The sequence below is a fragment of the Paramormyrops kingsleyae genome, chromosome 4 (genome assembly GCF_048594095.1).
Source record: "Paramormyrops kingsleyae isolate MSU_618 chromosome 4, PKINGS_0.4, whole genome shotgun sequence".
Classification (NCBI taxonomy): Eukaryota; Metazoa; Chordata; class Actinopteri; order Osteoglossiformes; family Mormyridae; genus Paramormyrops; species Paramormyrops kingsleyae.
This window is the reverse complement of record NC_132800.1, coordinates 19,145,585-19,161,141: the sequence shown is the minus strand read 5'-3', so window position 1 is coordinate 19,161,141 and position 15,557 is coordinate 19,145,585. Positions and strand designations below refer to the sequence as shown.

Below are 15,557 nucleotides of genomic sequence, written 5' to 3'. Positions count from 1 at the left end.
AGTGCTCAGCTGCTTGGTCTAAAGAAAATCTCGGTCTGGATTTCTATTTTCTGACCCTGGACTTTACACCTCTGCTTTTTACCGAAGAAAAACACCACCCTAAAACCCTTGTGAGCAAGAACTGTGACAGGCAGACAGGTAAAAGCATGAAATGTTTTATTTTTCCACTGTACATATTTGTCAGGTTAGTAACCGAACTTTTTTCTTTCATGATTTACATGTCACCGGTCATTAAAATCAGTTTTTTGTGCCCTCTTCGTTTAAAACTTCTCTTTAAAAAAAGAAAATAAAAGTTTTCACGACTCTGTACAAAGCCCTTGTAAAATCCTTACCATGGCTAAGGGAGGGGATAGGGCGGCATGGTCCGAGCACACAGCGTATGGAAGAGGAGAGCTCACTTCTTCGCGCATGCGCACAGTGACGAAGCGGACTCAAATGCACGGTGACATTCAAGGCTGGAGTACTTTTCGCAAGCTGATGGTGTCACAGTGTCACAGTACTCTCTCAAAGATGGTCCCACAATGCGATCGCATAAGTGAAAACATCAGAAAAATAAAGTATTTCAATCCGGTAGTGTTCTTGTGGGCTTTCCTGGCAGCCAGCTCCAGTCGAAAACGAGCGGTGAGGCCATCTGTCGATAAAAGCGTCTCTGAATTTCTTCAGGTGCACCTGTTACCTTTAATAACATAGACTTGTAAACTAATTGCCCTCCTTAAAAACATTAATTGTTTTTGCAAATAAAGCTCTTTTGCTGGTAATGAAATAAGATGCGGGAGAAACACCGGCAAATTAAAAAAAAAAAAAAAAGATCAGTGAAAATAATTAGACAGTACTTTGGCTAGCTGTGCGAGTTAGGCTGAGCCCTTACTCTCACTGACTAAAGGCTTGCAGTACAGAAATTTCCGCCCCTGTGATTTGGCACACAGGAGCTAACAGTGAAAATTCAACGGACTTTGAAGAGTAAAAACGGATCTCCTGAGGCGAAAAAAGCAAGGCCAATACAGAGCGCCGCGGACGCGGAACGGCTACACTGCCCCCTAGCGTCGACAAACAGCCTCATATCCACCCCCTGACATTCAAACTGAGGAATCACATCACCTCAAATCGACAGCCATGTAAAAATGATACTCGCCCTGAATGTTATGCTTTTGCAGTGAAATAGAAATGCTCCCATGGACCTGTTTAAAGAAATGGTGAGGAGATTTACAAGGGGGGTGGGGGTGGGAATTGCAACAACGCTTCAAGTTAATTCATTCACTCACAAGAAAATTAAAATTAGTTAGCCTACGAAGCTCCGCTATGGAAGTTTCCTACACATCTATAAGGGATAAAAATCGCTCTTCCAGCTGAACTGGCTGTGTTTCTCTCATTCATATCCATTCACGACGATAAAGATGTCAGATGATCAAACAACCCGGTTTATCGTTCCAGACACCCGGCAGGGTATCGCAGACTCGATCGGTTTCACAGTACGATGCGACGTTCGAGATTTTACAGGACTGGACAATCACACTAAATACTTGGTCACCTTAAAAAAAAAAAAAAAAAAAAGTACAGTTGATTCAAATGCATGAAAATAAACGGGAGGGGGGGCAGAGAGAGGGGATTGTCCATAAAATGACCAGTGGTACCTGCAATAAGTGTCTGATGTGTCCAGGATTAGTGTTGTAAATGAAAACAAAGTGATTGAAAAATTACATTGAAACAGGATGGGGGTTGGGAGAGTGTGAAATGAAAACAATGAAATGAGTGGTTTTTTTACAGCCCCAGCAGGCTCCTAGCTGGCCTCCCAGCAGACCACATCTCCCAGAATGCACCACTCCCCCGCCTCTACAGGTTGTCCCCGGGCTGGTACTGCGGCTCCGTGGCGGTAAAGTAGTCCTCCAGGAAGGACTGGATGTACTCAAAGGTGGGCCGCTCATCTGGGTCCTTCTTCCAGGTCTGCTTCATCATCTCGTGGAGCGACTCGGGGCAGCCCTGGGGGCAGGGCATCCGGTAGCCCCTCTCCACCTGCTCCAGCACCTCACGGTTCACCATGCCTGTCGGGGGAGAGAGGGGGGGTGCGCACGGCTCACCATCAGCCCAGAAACACCCCCACCCCCCTGGGTCCTGCCCCAGGACAGCGAAGCCACACTTGTGTCGTTCAATGTCTTGGTTTACTCGAACATTTGAAAATGTCATTTCCTCTCTTCGAGGCCTTTCATTAAACACCGCAAGTAATACATTAAGGTGAGGTAAAGCTTTTAAGGGGAATGATCAACAGCAAAGGTTTTGCGTGTTACTTTGGTCGAACTATTCATAGCACTGGAATTGGGGATCTGAGCAGTGACGTAGGCGGGAGCCGTTCCGATCGTTCTTCTGCGACTTAACCAGACACGTCACAGGTCTGAGCCATTTGAGGCTGCAGTCCTGACTGATTCGTTTAACTCATGTTTTAATGGTGATGCTCTCAGTTTGAGAATCACATACATCACGAAAGCCCCAGTTCAGGGCTGACTTTCCGAAGACCTTTGTATAGAGAAAGAATTCAATATAACAACCGTCAGGGAGATTAGGTGTCTCGGCTAAGCCCTCGATGTCTCAACATCCTAGTGATGCCCCTTGATTTGCCAACAATAACATGAAAACTATGTTTGTTAAGTCTTAGGAATTGTGCTGTAGTATCGTAAGAGATTCCAGAGCAACCTCAAGTTTGAAAGGAGCCACAGAGGTCAAAGGGCAACCTGGTTAACCCAAAACGAGTCCGGTTTCAGCCAGCCTCACATGGAATTTCCTACGAAAAAGGTCCTTGAGCATTGACGTTAAGCACAGCTCAGCATTCCCTACAGTCTAAGAGCCGCCCTTCACAATGGAAACACCACATGGCCTTACAGATTCCTGCAGACGTGTGAGACGACTTGCTTGTGTGTGTTTGATGGTCTTTTAAAGGAGCCATATGAAAATCTCCAAATTCGTATGACGCCTGCTGAGATCAGGGATGTGGGAAGTTACGCAGCAGCTTTTCATTACTACCAAGCTGCAGAGTACTTACTAGCTGGTAATGTACTAATGAGTCACACAAGGAATGAAAAAAGCTGTTCTCTGTGCTGCATCTATTCTACGAAAACTGAAATCCGTCTGGAGGAAGGTGCCAATTTGCTGCTCAGTTTATTCACAAAAACAATGCATAAGCATTTTGCTGAACACAGTAATAAATTCATCTGCGCGCTGGGAGACTTGTGTACGACGTGTTCAATATTGGGAGTTATTTCTGTTCCACTCTGCTGGGACTGTATAATGAACACCCAACTGATGTTCAACGTTGCAGCGAAGGGCTGTGAAACAAGATGAGATGGATCGACCGGACATGTGTTCTTCACAAACCTTAGTATTGTTAATGTAGATATTACCACATACAGGCTATTCCTTTAAATTTTCCTTTTTAAATTTGTGATTCATGTTGAAATAAACACTAGATGTATTTGTCTCAGCTTCATTTAAATTTGCAGCATATTTTTTTGCTAGTTTTGATTAAATTCCATGGATTTTGAAGCTCCTTTCAAACCCAGCATGCTGAAGCTCCTTTCAGCTCTGTACCGTGAGGGGGGGCATGTGCTGTAATAATGCACACTGTTTTTAATAATCATACATTTATACTGTACTCAGGGGTATAGGAACTTGGGGGTACAGGAACTTGGGGGGGGGTGCAATGTGAACCTCAATACTTAATTTGGATTCATTCATCTCCCTCCCAATACAAACCTTTGAATTTAAAGTCTTATGTCTCCACAAATATGAAAAGCTCTCTCCAACACCTGACTATACTCACTGTTTTGGTTTTTCATAAGTTTTTATTTAAATAGCTTTAAATTGATGCATTTCACACTTTGCTTTTATGGTGTGGCTCTTATAACAAATAGCAAATTTAAAAAAAACAGGCGAACCCCCCCCCCCCATGGTGCACAGTAGGGCCACCAGGTGTCACTGACAGGCTGCTCCAGCTTGAGGAGATAAAGGAGCCAGCTTTGTGCAGGCCTGACTAGCGTGTGCAGACTGGAGACAAAAGCCATACAGGGGAGAGTGGCCTGTGATTGGTCAGATCGGGCTCATCTCCGCACTTCAGTGTCACACTCGTATTGAGGGAGGATGGACCTGCGACATCCTTCCTGCACCTCAGCCAGGAGCCCATCCATGGAGTCTACGGTCTGCTAGCTACATGTCATCTCCTCCCCATTCTGCCTGGTCCCTGCTGGTCCTACAGGGTGACTGTCACCTGCGATCTCTACCCTCATCTGCAAGCCCAACCACAGGCAATATCTAACTGTCAGCTCGAAAAGGGAGCCCGTGAAGCGGTTATTGAAGGAATGAAGAGCTTCTGACTAAGATGGGCGGGGCTACACAGCACTATCAATCACAGACTGGTTACACCCACCTCCAACAGGGCCAGAACATGTGGTGATTGACCGGTGCCCCAAACCCCACCCACCACAGGTCTCCAGTCTTCATTCCATCGCTCACTTTCCCCACACGGCTCTGGTTTATTTTCCGCTGAACTCGGCCCCTTTTACCGCTTGGTACGGCCTGTCAGTGCTTCCCCCGAACATGTCCGAGCGGGCTGGGAACCCCCTCCAGCAGGGCCTCTCCAAGGCTAAACCGCCTGGCAGCCGGTCCCTGCGTGGCAGTCAGTCTGCATCATGTGGGATATCCCTTTAATGTCCTCCTCCGGCCGTGTCCCGAGGCTCCGAGAGCCGCCCCGAAGTGCGGAGTTTCACTCTCAAGGACGTCGCCGACTGCAGCTTCCCAGACAAACAGAGTGTCCCCGAGCGCAAGAGCGCCGACAGGGTGAACTTTACACAGAGCCGGAGCCTAGAGAACACTATGCAAACACACACATCACGTTCCTCGGACACGCTCATGCGCACCACGTTCCCATAACTCGACAAGTAGGCCGTGGGTTCAAATTCCACGGAGCACCCATCCCTCCACTGTAAGTCGCTTCAGATACAAGCATCAGATAAATGAATTAATGTTAATATACCAACATCTCCAGCTCACACCCTGATATAGCCAGATGTCTCACTGAGCAATTCAGGTTCCTTACTTACCCCCCCGCCCCCCCCCCCCGGACTTTGACTTGTCCGGGACCCTATCCAACCTGTCACATGGACAGCGTGGGCCCGCCCTCTCACAGCGGGTCATCAGCTCACGCGATCCGCATTCGACGCCCTCGGTCTTCACGCTTACCTAACCACACCGACCCACCCCAGAAGCCGCACCCCACCGGCACGTGGATTATTTTCACAGAGATTCCGGTCTGAATTCGCACCCTTTACATCTGAATCATGAATTTTTCCGGTAAACATTCAACTCTGAGTGGGACTGCCAATGTGGTTGGATCCTCCTTTCCATTAATCTGCATTTTATTCTCAACATTAAGCTGCAAGCGCCAGGAATTGTACATTTTAAATTAAAGCATGAGAATAATACCAGTGACGTTTGTCATCTTTCGTTAATCCCTCACTAAACATTTAAATACCCTGTCCCCGGAACAGGGAATTTCCTCCTGTGTGGGAGGGGGAGGGTTTGGGGGCAGGGCGGTGGGGGGGGGAGTTTGAAACACAATCCAAATTACAGACAGCGCACACACGGACCACCTCTCAGGGACAAAGGCACCATCTGGCCTGGTTCTAGGATTAGTGCTGACAATTGACTGAATCTCTCTCTGAAATAATGCGACACTGGCCTGCTGGCATTTCAGGAAGCAGAGGGAATAATTCCTTTGTGTTTCAAGCCAGTGTTTCTCAGCCCAGCCCTTGAGGACCCGCAGACAGTCCACAGTTTTGCACCCTCCCAGCTCCCAGCCAATCAAGAACACCAAATACCTGGTAGGTATAAAGGAACAACAGCTTTCTGTATTTACAGGAAAACTAAACCTTCACCAAAACTAAATCAGCCTTTTGGTTAAACTGACCTTTCTTCACTCTCGAAGCCACTGGACCTCTGCAGCATACCCAGAACATGCAGCTTTTTAATGACAGATTATCAGGTATATTTGTATGGGAATATTTTAGGTAACCTATATAATGTGTATTACGGTTACTCATGTGTATATATTACAGTAAGGAGAACAAGCGACACACACAGACGGCTAGGAGACTGTACTCATTCCACCAAAACAGCTGCATGATTCAACCGTATTCATGTGCTAATTAAACAGCATCTTATACTACCAGTCTGGGAAGCTGACTAATAACACTGTAAACGGATAGCCAAACAAAAATACCGTAATTATCTAAACAAGTACTCCTACAAATTACAGAAAGGCAGCAGGAAGTGGGCAGGTGCAGCGACGAGTTACTACGGCTGCTGACAGGTCACCCAACAGGGACAAAAGGGGATCACCTTGCAGATGCCAGGGGGAGAAGATGGAGGTCCTTCAAACCGGACAGCGAAGAGAGCCAGCCAGGCTCGACATACGGACCTTCACAGCGAGAAACCAGCCAGCAAAATGTCACGTTTAACGGTGAAATCTTCACCCTTTGGCCAGAACTACAGACGTATTCAATTAAAAATTACACGGAAATCAAAAAAGTTAAGTGTAACCGCATCATCCCCTTGCTCCCTGAAGGATGTCGGTGGTCAGGTGCTGTCGTATTTACACAAGTGTGTGTGTTTCACCATTATCCGCCAAACAGCTCTGTGCTCTCAACATTTTCCTTGACGTACTTCACTGGATCTACCCTAATAAAGCAGACAACCGGTTAACTCTCTAGTAATGAGCAAATATAATTACACTAAATTTGGACAGAGTGCATAATTCAGGAGATAAGCAGTTGAACTACAGATGGTTATCGAGCTCAAGCTGTCTTGACCAGCACCGGCAAGGCTCCGGGCCCCGCAAACATCCCAAACATCTCCGAGCGGAAATCCCACGAAGGAGACAGGTGTAGCCTACGAAAGCTCTCACGCCTGGTTCTCACAGCTGCCGAAACCACGCCAAACGACAAGTCTCATTTCGGACAGCGCCGGTAGCAGAGGGAACTGGGTAATGGTTATAATGAAGGCCATTAAATCTGCCCCATGTTCATACACGTCTGCAAGTGACAGCGCCCATTCTGGCGCCTAGATTGGACTGACATTTGTAGGCTCGGGGATTGAGGGCAGCTGCCTCTCTCGGGTCACCAAAAGAGCGCCCCCTGGTGCTCACCTGGATAAGGCACTCTGCCCTTGGTCACCAGCTCCGTCAGCAGGATGCCGAAGGACCAGACGTCCGACTTGATGGTGAAGCGGCCGTACAGCGCCGCCTCGGGCGCTGTCCACTTGATGGGAAACTTTGCCCCTGTCAGACAGAAGCGGGAAAACCGCCAGTTAGCGACGAGCACGTCATGCCTCTCGGCACCACCAGGTGTCGCCAGCGAGCCTGGGATCCCGAACCACGGGTGATGGTGAGTTCAAGCGGCAAAACCGCTTCCTAAGGCGGCAGATCCTCTAAGGACTTTTTTTTAAAAGACTATTTACAGATTAAAAAGTATTAAATTACAGCTGTTTAGCGGATACTGGCTTTCACCGCACGGATCCCATTGGATGCCTGGAGTATCACGATGGAAGATTACTCCACATGAAATCAGAGATTGAGATTGTTTTTCACAGACAGAAAAATGTAATAAGCCCCATTCTGAGCTGGTTATATAATCACTACCAGTTTTCCTAGACAAAGACAGGATGCAAAAAAAAAATAAAATCTGTCTAAGGCAAACAGAGATAAGACAACCTCACACACAACTCCTGGGGAGTTTCCCCCCCCCTTGTATTTTGAAAAGATGCCCCCCCCCCTCCCCCCTTCCGGTGGTGTAAAGGCTCGGCGGCTGGGCCACCTTGTCTGGCTGTGTACTCGTTATCCTCGATGAGCCTGGCCAGGCCGAAGTCAGCGATCTTGCACACCAGGTTGTCCCCGACGAGGATATTGGCGGCCCGTAGGTCGCGGTGGATGTAGTTCATCCTCTCGATGAACGCCATCCCGTCCGCGATCTGGAAGAGAGAGGTGGGGGGGGGGGGGGTTAAGTTATGGGGCTTGCCAAGACATTTCACACCTGCTCCGTGATGGATCACACAGCCCCCACCCCACCCAGAAAAAGGGGCATTTTGGACATGAACTTCTCCCATGATGAATGGGCTCCTTTGTACTGGGATAAAGGGGCAGCACACGGAACTGATCTGATTGCTGGAGGTAAATTAAGGAGGAGCCCCCTTAAAATGCGACACCCCCTTCTGACACCCGGAGACTGAAACGGGACTCCCTGATGCCTTTGGGGAGGGAAGGGGGTGTGCGAGATCCTTAAATATCTATACAGGCTACATGCTCCCCATCATAAGCAGCAAGATCCACAACTGGGCGACAGACGGCCAATGGGAACGCGCCGCCAGCCGCTCACCTGGGCAGCCATGTCCACGAGCTGGGGGAGCTTCAGGAAGCGGCCGTCTCCCTCCTTCAGGAAGTCCAGCAAGCTCCCTGAAAGTCACAAGAGGCGTGAGGCACGTTCCAAAGGGCAAGAGCTCATTTTCTGCACCGTCTGTATCGTCGGTTGTTACACTTTATAGTTTATTGTTATCAATCAGTAGTACCCTGTAAATGGTAATTACACTCAGTAATAGAAAATGTTTAAATGATCTTCATGTTGGTTTAAATCTATAAAATTAAGCCTGTTAAAATGGGTCAGTTTAGCTGTCCCAAAGCCTCATCTATAGTCACCCCTGTATTTGCAGCCACTGCCCAATGAACTCATGTTTTTTTGTCTCGACCTCTCGAATATCGTGTTCGGCTAATCAATACCCCGTTGTTATTTAACAAAGCAGGTTAATTAACTGAGCTGGTGGAGAAACTTAACTGATACATAGAATAACTGAGGTTGCCCTAAGGAGAGCTCTGGGAACCAAAGCAGAGTTTATGCATCAATCTAACCCGCCTATCTACCGGTATCCATAGAGACACAGTGTCGGTGAGAATATCACTCTGTCACCCTGACACTACCTGTGACCGCAGTCTCCTGTCCCTGGTCCGTGCAAATAATGCTATTCACGAGCCTGGACATGCACGCTTAAGAAAGCCAGAGCTGACGGCAACTGGGCCATTCAATTCAGATACCGCCCTTCCGGGCCAAAAAGCTAAAAAAAAAAAAAAAAAAAAAAAATTAGAAGGGATTCCCAACGACATCCCAAAAGTGCCACGCTTTAATTAAAGTTTTGCTAATTAAAAAGGGGGGAAAAAAAAAGAGTAGAAAGATGACTTGACTCCATTCAGGCTAGGGGACGACTTCAATGTCATGGAAACTGAGGAATCGCTCAGAAAGGCTTTTCCCGTAGCTGCCGTTTCTGAGTGCTGATCCCGCGCTTTAACACACGCTGACAGTTTCGCTTCATTTATGCGGCTAAAGCTGCTCCTTCCAGAACATTCCAACGGTGTGTGAGATTAAGTATATTATGGGGGGCACATCCTGAAAAACAGAGAAAGGCTCAGGGCAACCTCAAACGGTAAGGTAGCGGCCAGACAGATTCCCCAGTATACAAAAGTAATCCTTCTTGAACCGATGGGTTCATACATTGAACCATCATCGAGTCACCTATGCTATTAACTAGCCTGCATCCAAGTGTCTGAACAACTTCAAGGCCGAGGAGCTCTAGCTCATGAAAATGAACGTAACATATGATGGGGTGGAGCTTTCACTGATTGGATGAGGGTCTGTCAGGGTGGGCGGAGGCCACACTGATTGGATGGGGCCTACGGATAGGGTAGAGCCTGTGAGGGGCAGGGCTGGTACTGATTGGATGGGGTCCATTGGGGTGGGCGGGGCTTGCCTTTGGCCATGTATTCAGTGACTATGTAGATGGGCTCCTCAGACACCACAGCATAGAGGGGCACCAGCTTGTCGTGCCGGAGCTTCTTCATGATCTGGGCCTCCTGTAGGAAGGCCTCGGGCGACATGGTGCCCGGTTTCAGCGTCTTGATAGCCACCTTGGTGGTGCCGTTCCAGGTGCCTGTAGGGAGCACACACTCCTACATCAGTAAGCAAAGATGCTGCAACTTGATAAAACGGGCGGCGGGAAAACAGCCGCGGTCCACCACCAGGCGCCATTCCCAAGGACCAAGCGTGACGGCGAGCAGGCCGGGACCTGTCCGCGTGCGTCAGAGGGGAGCGGCAGACGGCGGGCGTGCAGAGACTCGCGAGGGGACTCCTTACCCATCCAGACCTCTCCGAAGCAGCCCTGGCCCAGCTTCACCTCCAGCCGCAGCGACTCGCGCGGAATCTCCCAGGCGTCCTTGGCCAGGCCCTGCGTCTGCGGCTTCACCGTGGGGCACACGGCAGTCAGCCGGTAGCACAGCCCGTCGGCGTGCTCTGGGGAGGGGGGGCAGGGGTTAGCACGACGATGGGGAGGCCTCTGTCGATTAACCAAGGAAGCTGGGTCATTAGCTTCCGGCTCGGCACGGAACCGAGTTTTGTGCGTAACACAGAACATTTTTGCCTCTGCTCAACGAAACGATTCGGCCAAGGCGACCGACTCAGCACAATCCGACACTGTCAACTCTATTAGTCAGGCACCACACAGGCTGACGTGTGCTTTTGGGTCGCAGCTCTAGGAAAACATGCAGAGCTGACCTGCAAGCTGCTTTGTGGAGGTGGGGGGGGGGGGGGGGGGGGAGTAAAATGTGATAAGGGGGGTGTCCTAGTCCCAGATCTCTCACAGCTGATTGGCTATCACACAGCACATGACCAATGAGAGACACCAACTCTCTCCTGCGTCCCTCGAAAGCACAGCAGCTATAAAGGGATGGGGGGTGGGGGGGGGTGGGGGCATCACGGTGTCTGACAGGGAGTGAGAGAATCAACAGGCAAATAACTGAGCTCAGGAGGCCTGCCAATCAGCTGGCATCCCATAAACAGAGGTGATGGAGAGTTCCAGGCCCACTGACCATCCCCCCCCCCATCAGGGCGCACTGTGAAAGCATCCCACCCCCAGAGCACGGCGGGGGTCCTTTGTGCTCAGATCAGGGGAGACGGGCCCTTTCAGGGAGGCTCAGGGGCCAAGAGCCACTTCACATCCGAGTTCAGCTGGGCTGGGGGCTCGACATGAAAAACAAACCTTAGCGTGTGGGAATAAACCAAAAGGAGACAGTGGGGGGGGGGGGGGGGATGGGAGACAGTTTAAAGGCATACCTGTGTAGTGTTTGACGAGCTTCTGCAGGGTCTCGAACTGTGCTCTGGTGGTGATGTAGTAGCCGCCGTTGTCGAGTTTGCGGATCTTGTAGTGTTTCACGTTGTCGCCCTTGGCGTCGTCCCAGTCCCGGATGGAGAGAGAGTAGGCGCCTGCGGGGGGGGGGGGGGGTTGGGGGGGGGGCGGGGGTTAGACAGCTCTGAGGAACAGGTGCAATTGCTGGGGGGGGGGGGACTGACAGTAGACATGGATTTGGGGCATTCTAAGTCTGTCTTTCATGTTTGGGGGGGGGGGGGCAATAATAACCTTTGGGAAGGGGGGGATCCTGAGTGAATGAAAGTGACAAAAAAACAATCTCTGTGGGGGTCATGGGTTCACACCTGCCCCTCCCCCGTGACCACATGAAGATGAACAGCAACCCGCTATGGTACAAAGCAGCAGAGATATTACTGAATCGGGGTCCCCTCAGGGGGGTCAGAAGCCCCCCCCCCACGGTCTCACCTTTAGTGGTCTCGCTCTCCCGGACCAGGAAGGTGCCCCGGTTGTTGCCCGGGTGCAGGAGCAGCCTCTCTGCATCCTTCCGGCCCATCTTGCCGAAATACCATCTGTGAACAGACAGGGGGCGTATTAGCGTCTCCTCTCGCCCCCCCCCCCTCCCCTGGGCCTCACAAAGCCTAAAATGGAAAAGCGCGAGTAAACTGAATCCCGCGCAGATGACGGGAGCTCGCAGCGTCTGGGCGTTACTTTACAGGGACATCTTCTCCGTCTCCGCGGCCCGGGCAAACGGCGCCAAGCAGAAGCGGGCAGACGGGATTTGAGCTACGAGATGGGGTGCAGTTTCAGTGGGGGGGGGGGGGGAGAGCAGATCGATCCTGTTCGAGGGTTTAAGGTCAGAGATGAACCGGAGCCGAGATTCAAAACATTTATTACTTTTATTCAGCAGACGCTTTTAACAAAAGCGGCACATAATTTGGGAAAGTAGGGTGAGAAAGGTCTCTGGAGCAACTGGGGGCTAAGCGCCGTGCTCAGGGAGCCAAAGGTGACACTCTGCTGAGCATGGGATTTGAACCAGCAACCTTCCAATGACAGACAGAGTCCTAACCTGCTGAGCTACACATTGCGCCCCAAAATAAGGGACTTTCTCAAGAGCCCAACAAAGAGCTGATCACTCGTCCAGCTAGGATTTGAACCAGCAAGCTTCGAAACCCACTGACCAACACCCCACCGGCACATAAAGAACGAAAAGCAGAGGAATTTGGGTTCATCTAATGGGGTGTCGGGATCCTCTGTAGGACTGTCCCGTGAAACGGAAGGATAACAGTCAGGCACGACAAATCTGGGTAACAGATGGAGTGGGGAGGTCTGCTTATCGCATGAATACCCAGTGTGCACAACTGTAGGGGAGGGGGGAAAGAAATCCTCACATGTTGGGGAGGGGGTGCTGCAGCAGGATCTGGCTTGATTAGAACACCGGGGCAATCAGACTCCAAATGGGGCCTTTAATCCCACACAAAGGCTGAAATGAAAGCCCCGATAATAACGGGATTTCGCTCGTACTGCCCGAATCAAGATGGACTTTCGGCCCCGTTCATGATTCGACGGGGTGAGCAGACGTCCACCCACACCAGGAAGCACGATGGTCTCTGACCATTAGACGGCACCAGACGTAAAAGGCCTTACTCTTCAGCCTGGATGGAGTCAGCGGGGGCCACGTAGTTACTGGGAATGTATCCCTTCTTCCCAGTGTTGATGGATCGCGCCTCCCACCAGTCTCCTTCCCTGGGGGGAGAAATTGCCTTAGTGGGATATAAGCTGGATACAACACAATATGAGGGTCTTCCTCTGGTGGCCAAACCTCCGTCTCCGCAGGTACAAGGCAAGATTTACAGCCAGATCTGAGCTTGCAGTTTCTGACCTAACTCCTGACCCCAGACAACCCCCCCCCCCCACCCCCCCGCCCCGCCAGGGACCCCAAGGCCACTTACGTGTTATTAATGACCTGGAAGCGATCCCCCTTCTTGAACGAGAGGTCGTCAGAGGTCCGGGCTTCATAGTCGTACAGGGCCACAAAAAACGTAACCCCTCCTAAAATTGGAAAACAGGGTCTCATTACAACCTGAGGATAGGGTTATGTAAACCAGACCCAATTTGTGTTTTTAACAGTTCAAACCACTTTACTTGGGCCACACCCCCGTGAAACCGGGACATCAACACGGCCGTGCGAAGAAGCACTACAGCGAGATGACAAGTGGACACCCCAGACCAGCCAAGGAAAGGTTTTCGTGGAAAGACTGGGGGGGGGGGGGGGGGGGAAGGGGTGCCGATTTCAGGATGCAGACACTCTGGAGACACGGCACAGGTGCCTCCATCCGCCATGCCAGGTTCTGTCCCGACCCGACAGCGGATAAACCCAGAGGATCCCGAAATTCAAGCGTCACAGATGATGATCAAGTACAAGAATCAGCTATGAATCAGAGCCAATAACAAAAGAGTTCAAAACTCTCGACACACACACACACACACACACACACACACACACACACACACACACACACCACTCTTCCTGTACTGTGGACCCGTTGCTCACCATGACAAATTCATGACAGTACATTTGAGTCACTGCTCTCACCAAGCACCTTTACAAAAAAAGGTTTTGCTTTAAATTACCTCCATGGCTGAAAATGGGGTCAGATAACAGTCTGGCAGGGCGTCAGAGACCGCACTGGGCCCCAGTGCCTGCCGAGAGGATTACAATCTGAAGTGAGTTTGCTATAGAGGCCCAAAAGCCCACAAAAAGGGCATGTTTTTCATGATTTTCCTCAATGTCCTGATGCGTGAAGCTCCTCTGAACAGATCTGGCGAGCCCAGCAACCCCCCCCCCCCGCCCCAAATGACTGAACCTGCTCATCTGCCCCACAAACCCAGTAAAACTGGTCTGTGTCCACGAAGTAAGAGAATCCCCTGGTTCTGACGGCCAATTTGGGCTCGACAGTAAAATACTCCACGCCACAGCACTGGCGAGTCCGAGTAAGTCGCGTGGGAGAGGTGACACAGAACCGGTGACGCAGGACGACAGCTGCATGACTCCGGGGGGGGTCTCGTGCCCTCCTTGGCGCCTAATCCCACCCATCTGCAGAAGGAGTCAGACATCTGGGGCCCCCCCTCCTCCTATCAGAAGACAATCTGCCAACTCGAAACCCTAGACCCTTCACACATGCCCAAACGTACCCCTCCCCCAAAGGAAAAATAATAATAAATCACAACGATCGGGGAATTGTTCTACATGTCCTTTGACTGCAAGTGCCTCTCTGTTCAAACAATTACGATAAATTTTACTTTTTATAGAGCTTAAGCTCACAAGCTCTTGAAGGCTCTCTGAAGGATTCGTGTTCAACCACCAGCTTTGACATCCCAGGGTTGTCTAATTGCGGGGGCACGACAGACGACGGGGGGGGGGGGGACATTCCTATTCCAGTAAACATGCAGGCAGACATCAGATTTCGGTGGAAGAGCATTGGATATCAGCATGTAAAGATGCAGGATGATCTTTGGAGATCGACGTGTGACGACCCCCCCCCCCCCCCCACAAACACACGGCCCGTGCGTGGGGCTTAGAGACACGGACGCCTCTGATGTAACCAGTTACCATAGACGGCAACGCCAGAGGTTTGGCACAAGGGGGCGATACGTCACACTTCAAAACAGAAATTCAATTAACCGTCAAATCCAAACTGCACTCGTGAGCCTCTAGCCATGCAAGAAATTGGCTTTGTTCCGCTGGTGGGGGGGTAAACTGGTCGACGGATTCCTCCCACGCCCGCAGAATCCAAGCTCTTCAGCCTTGGAAAATGAATAGAAGCTGCTTATGGGCAGGACACGCTCTTCATTAGGAATAATGATGAGTCCTGGGGGGGAACTGGCTGAATTAAGTACCGCCCCTCCCATCCCCAAAGGAAACAGGGAACAGAAAAGCCACACAGGAGGCAGGAAAACTGTCAGTGCAGGTCAGGGAAAGTTCCTGCTGTTGTGCCCTTGAATACACACGTCCATCCATCCAACTGCTTACACCAGACAAAGCAACCAACTATATAAACAGATCACATTATTTGAAGCGTTTCAATACTAGATGACTTATCTAGAGAAATATATTACAGATGCATTGACAAAACAAACCTATGCCATTATGAAAGGCTCTTTTACGGATCTGTTCCACAAAGATGCATCCATTGACAAGGTCTGACCAGAAGACTAAAATCTAAGACCTGTGACAAACTCAACACTTGAAGACCAAGCCTATAAAAACAAATACTTGGGGTGGGGGGGGGGATCCTGACGTTGAGGGGCGTAGGTGGACCTTCATTCGGCCCAAG

The 15,557-nt window shown here is 50.3% G+C and overlaps 1 protein-coding gene across 1 annotated transcript in view; it reads right to left on the bottom strand.

The window, feature by feature from the left end:
• Positions 1-139: 139 nt before the first annotated feature.
• Positions 140-15,557, bottom strand: part of yes1 (YES proto-oncogene 1, Src family tyrosine kinase) — a 28,972-nt gene continuing 13,554 nt past the window's right edge. The window contains exons 3-12 of the mRNA XM_072710765.1: positions 13,173-13,272; positions 12,868-12,966; positions 11,689-11,792; positions 11,190-11,339; positions 10,215-10,370; positions 9,832-10,011; positions 8,412-8,488; positions 7,854-8,007; positions 7,187-7,318; positions 140-2,039 (exon numbers count right to left, since the gene is read on the bottom strand). Coding sequence (XP_072566866.1) covers positions 1,831-2,039; positions 7,187-7,318; positions 7,854-8,007; positions 8,412-8,488; positions 9,832-10,011; positions 10,215-10,370; positions 11,190-11,339; positions 11,689-11,792; positions 12,868-12,966; positions 13,173-13,272 — 1,361 coding nt within the window. The 3' untranslated portion in view covers positions 140-1,830. The remainder of the gene's footprint in view (positions 2,040-7,186; positions 7,319-7,853; positions 8,008-8,411; positions 8,489-9,831; positions 10,012-10,214; positions 10,371-11,189; positions 11,340-11,688; positions 11,793-12,867; positions 12,967-13,172; positions 13,273-15,557) is intronic.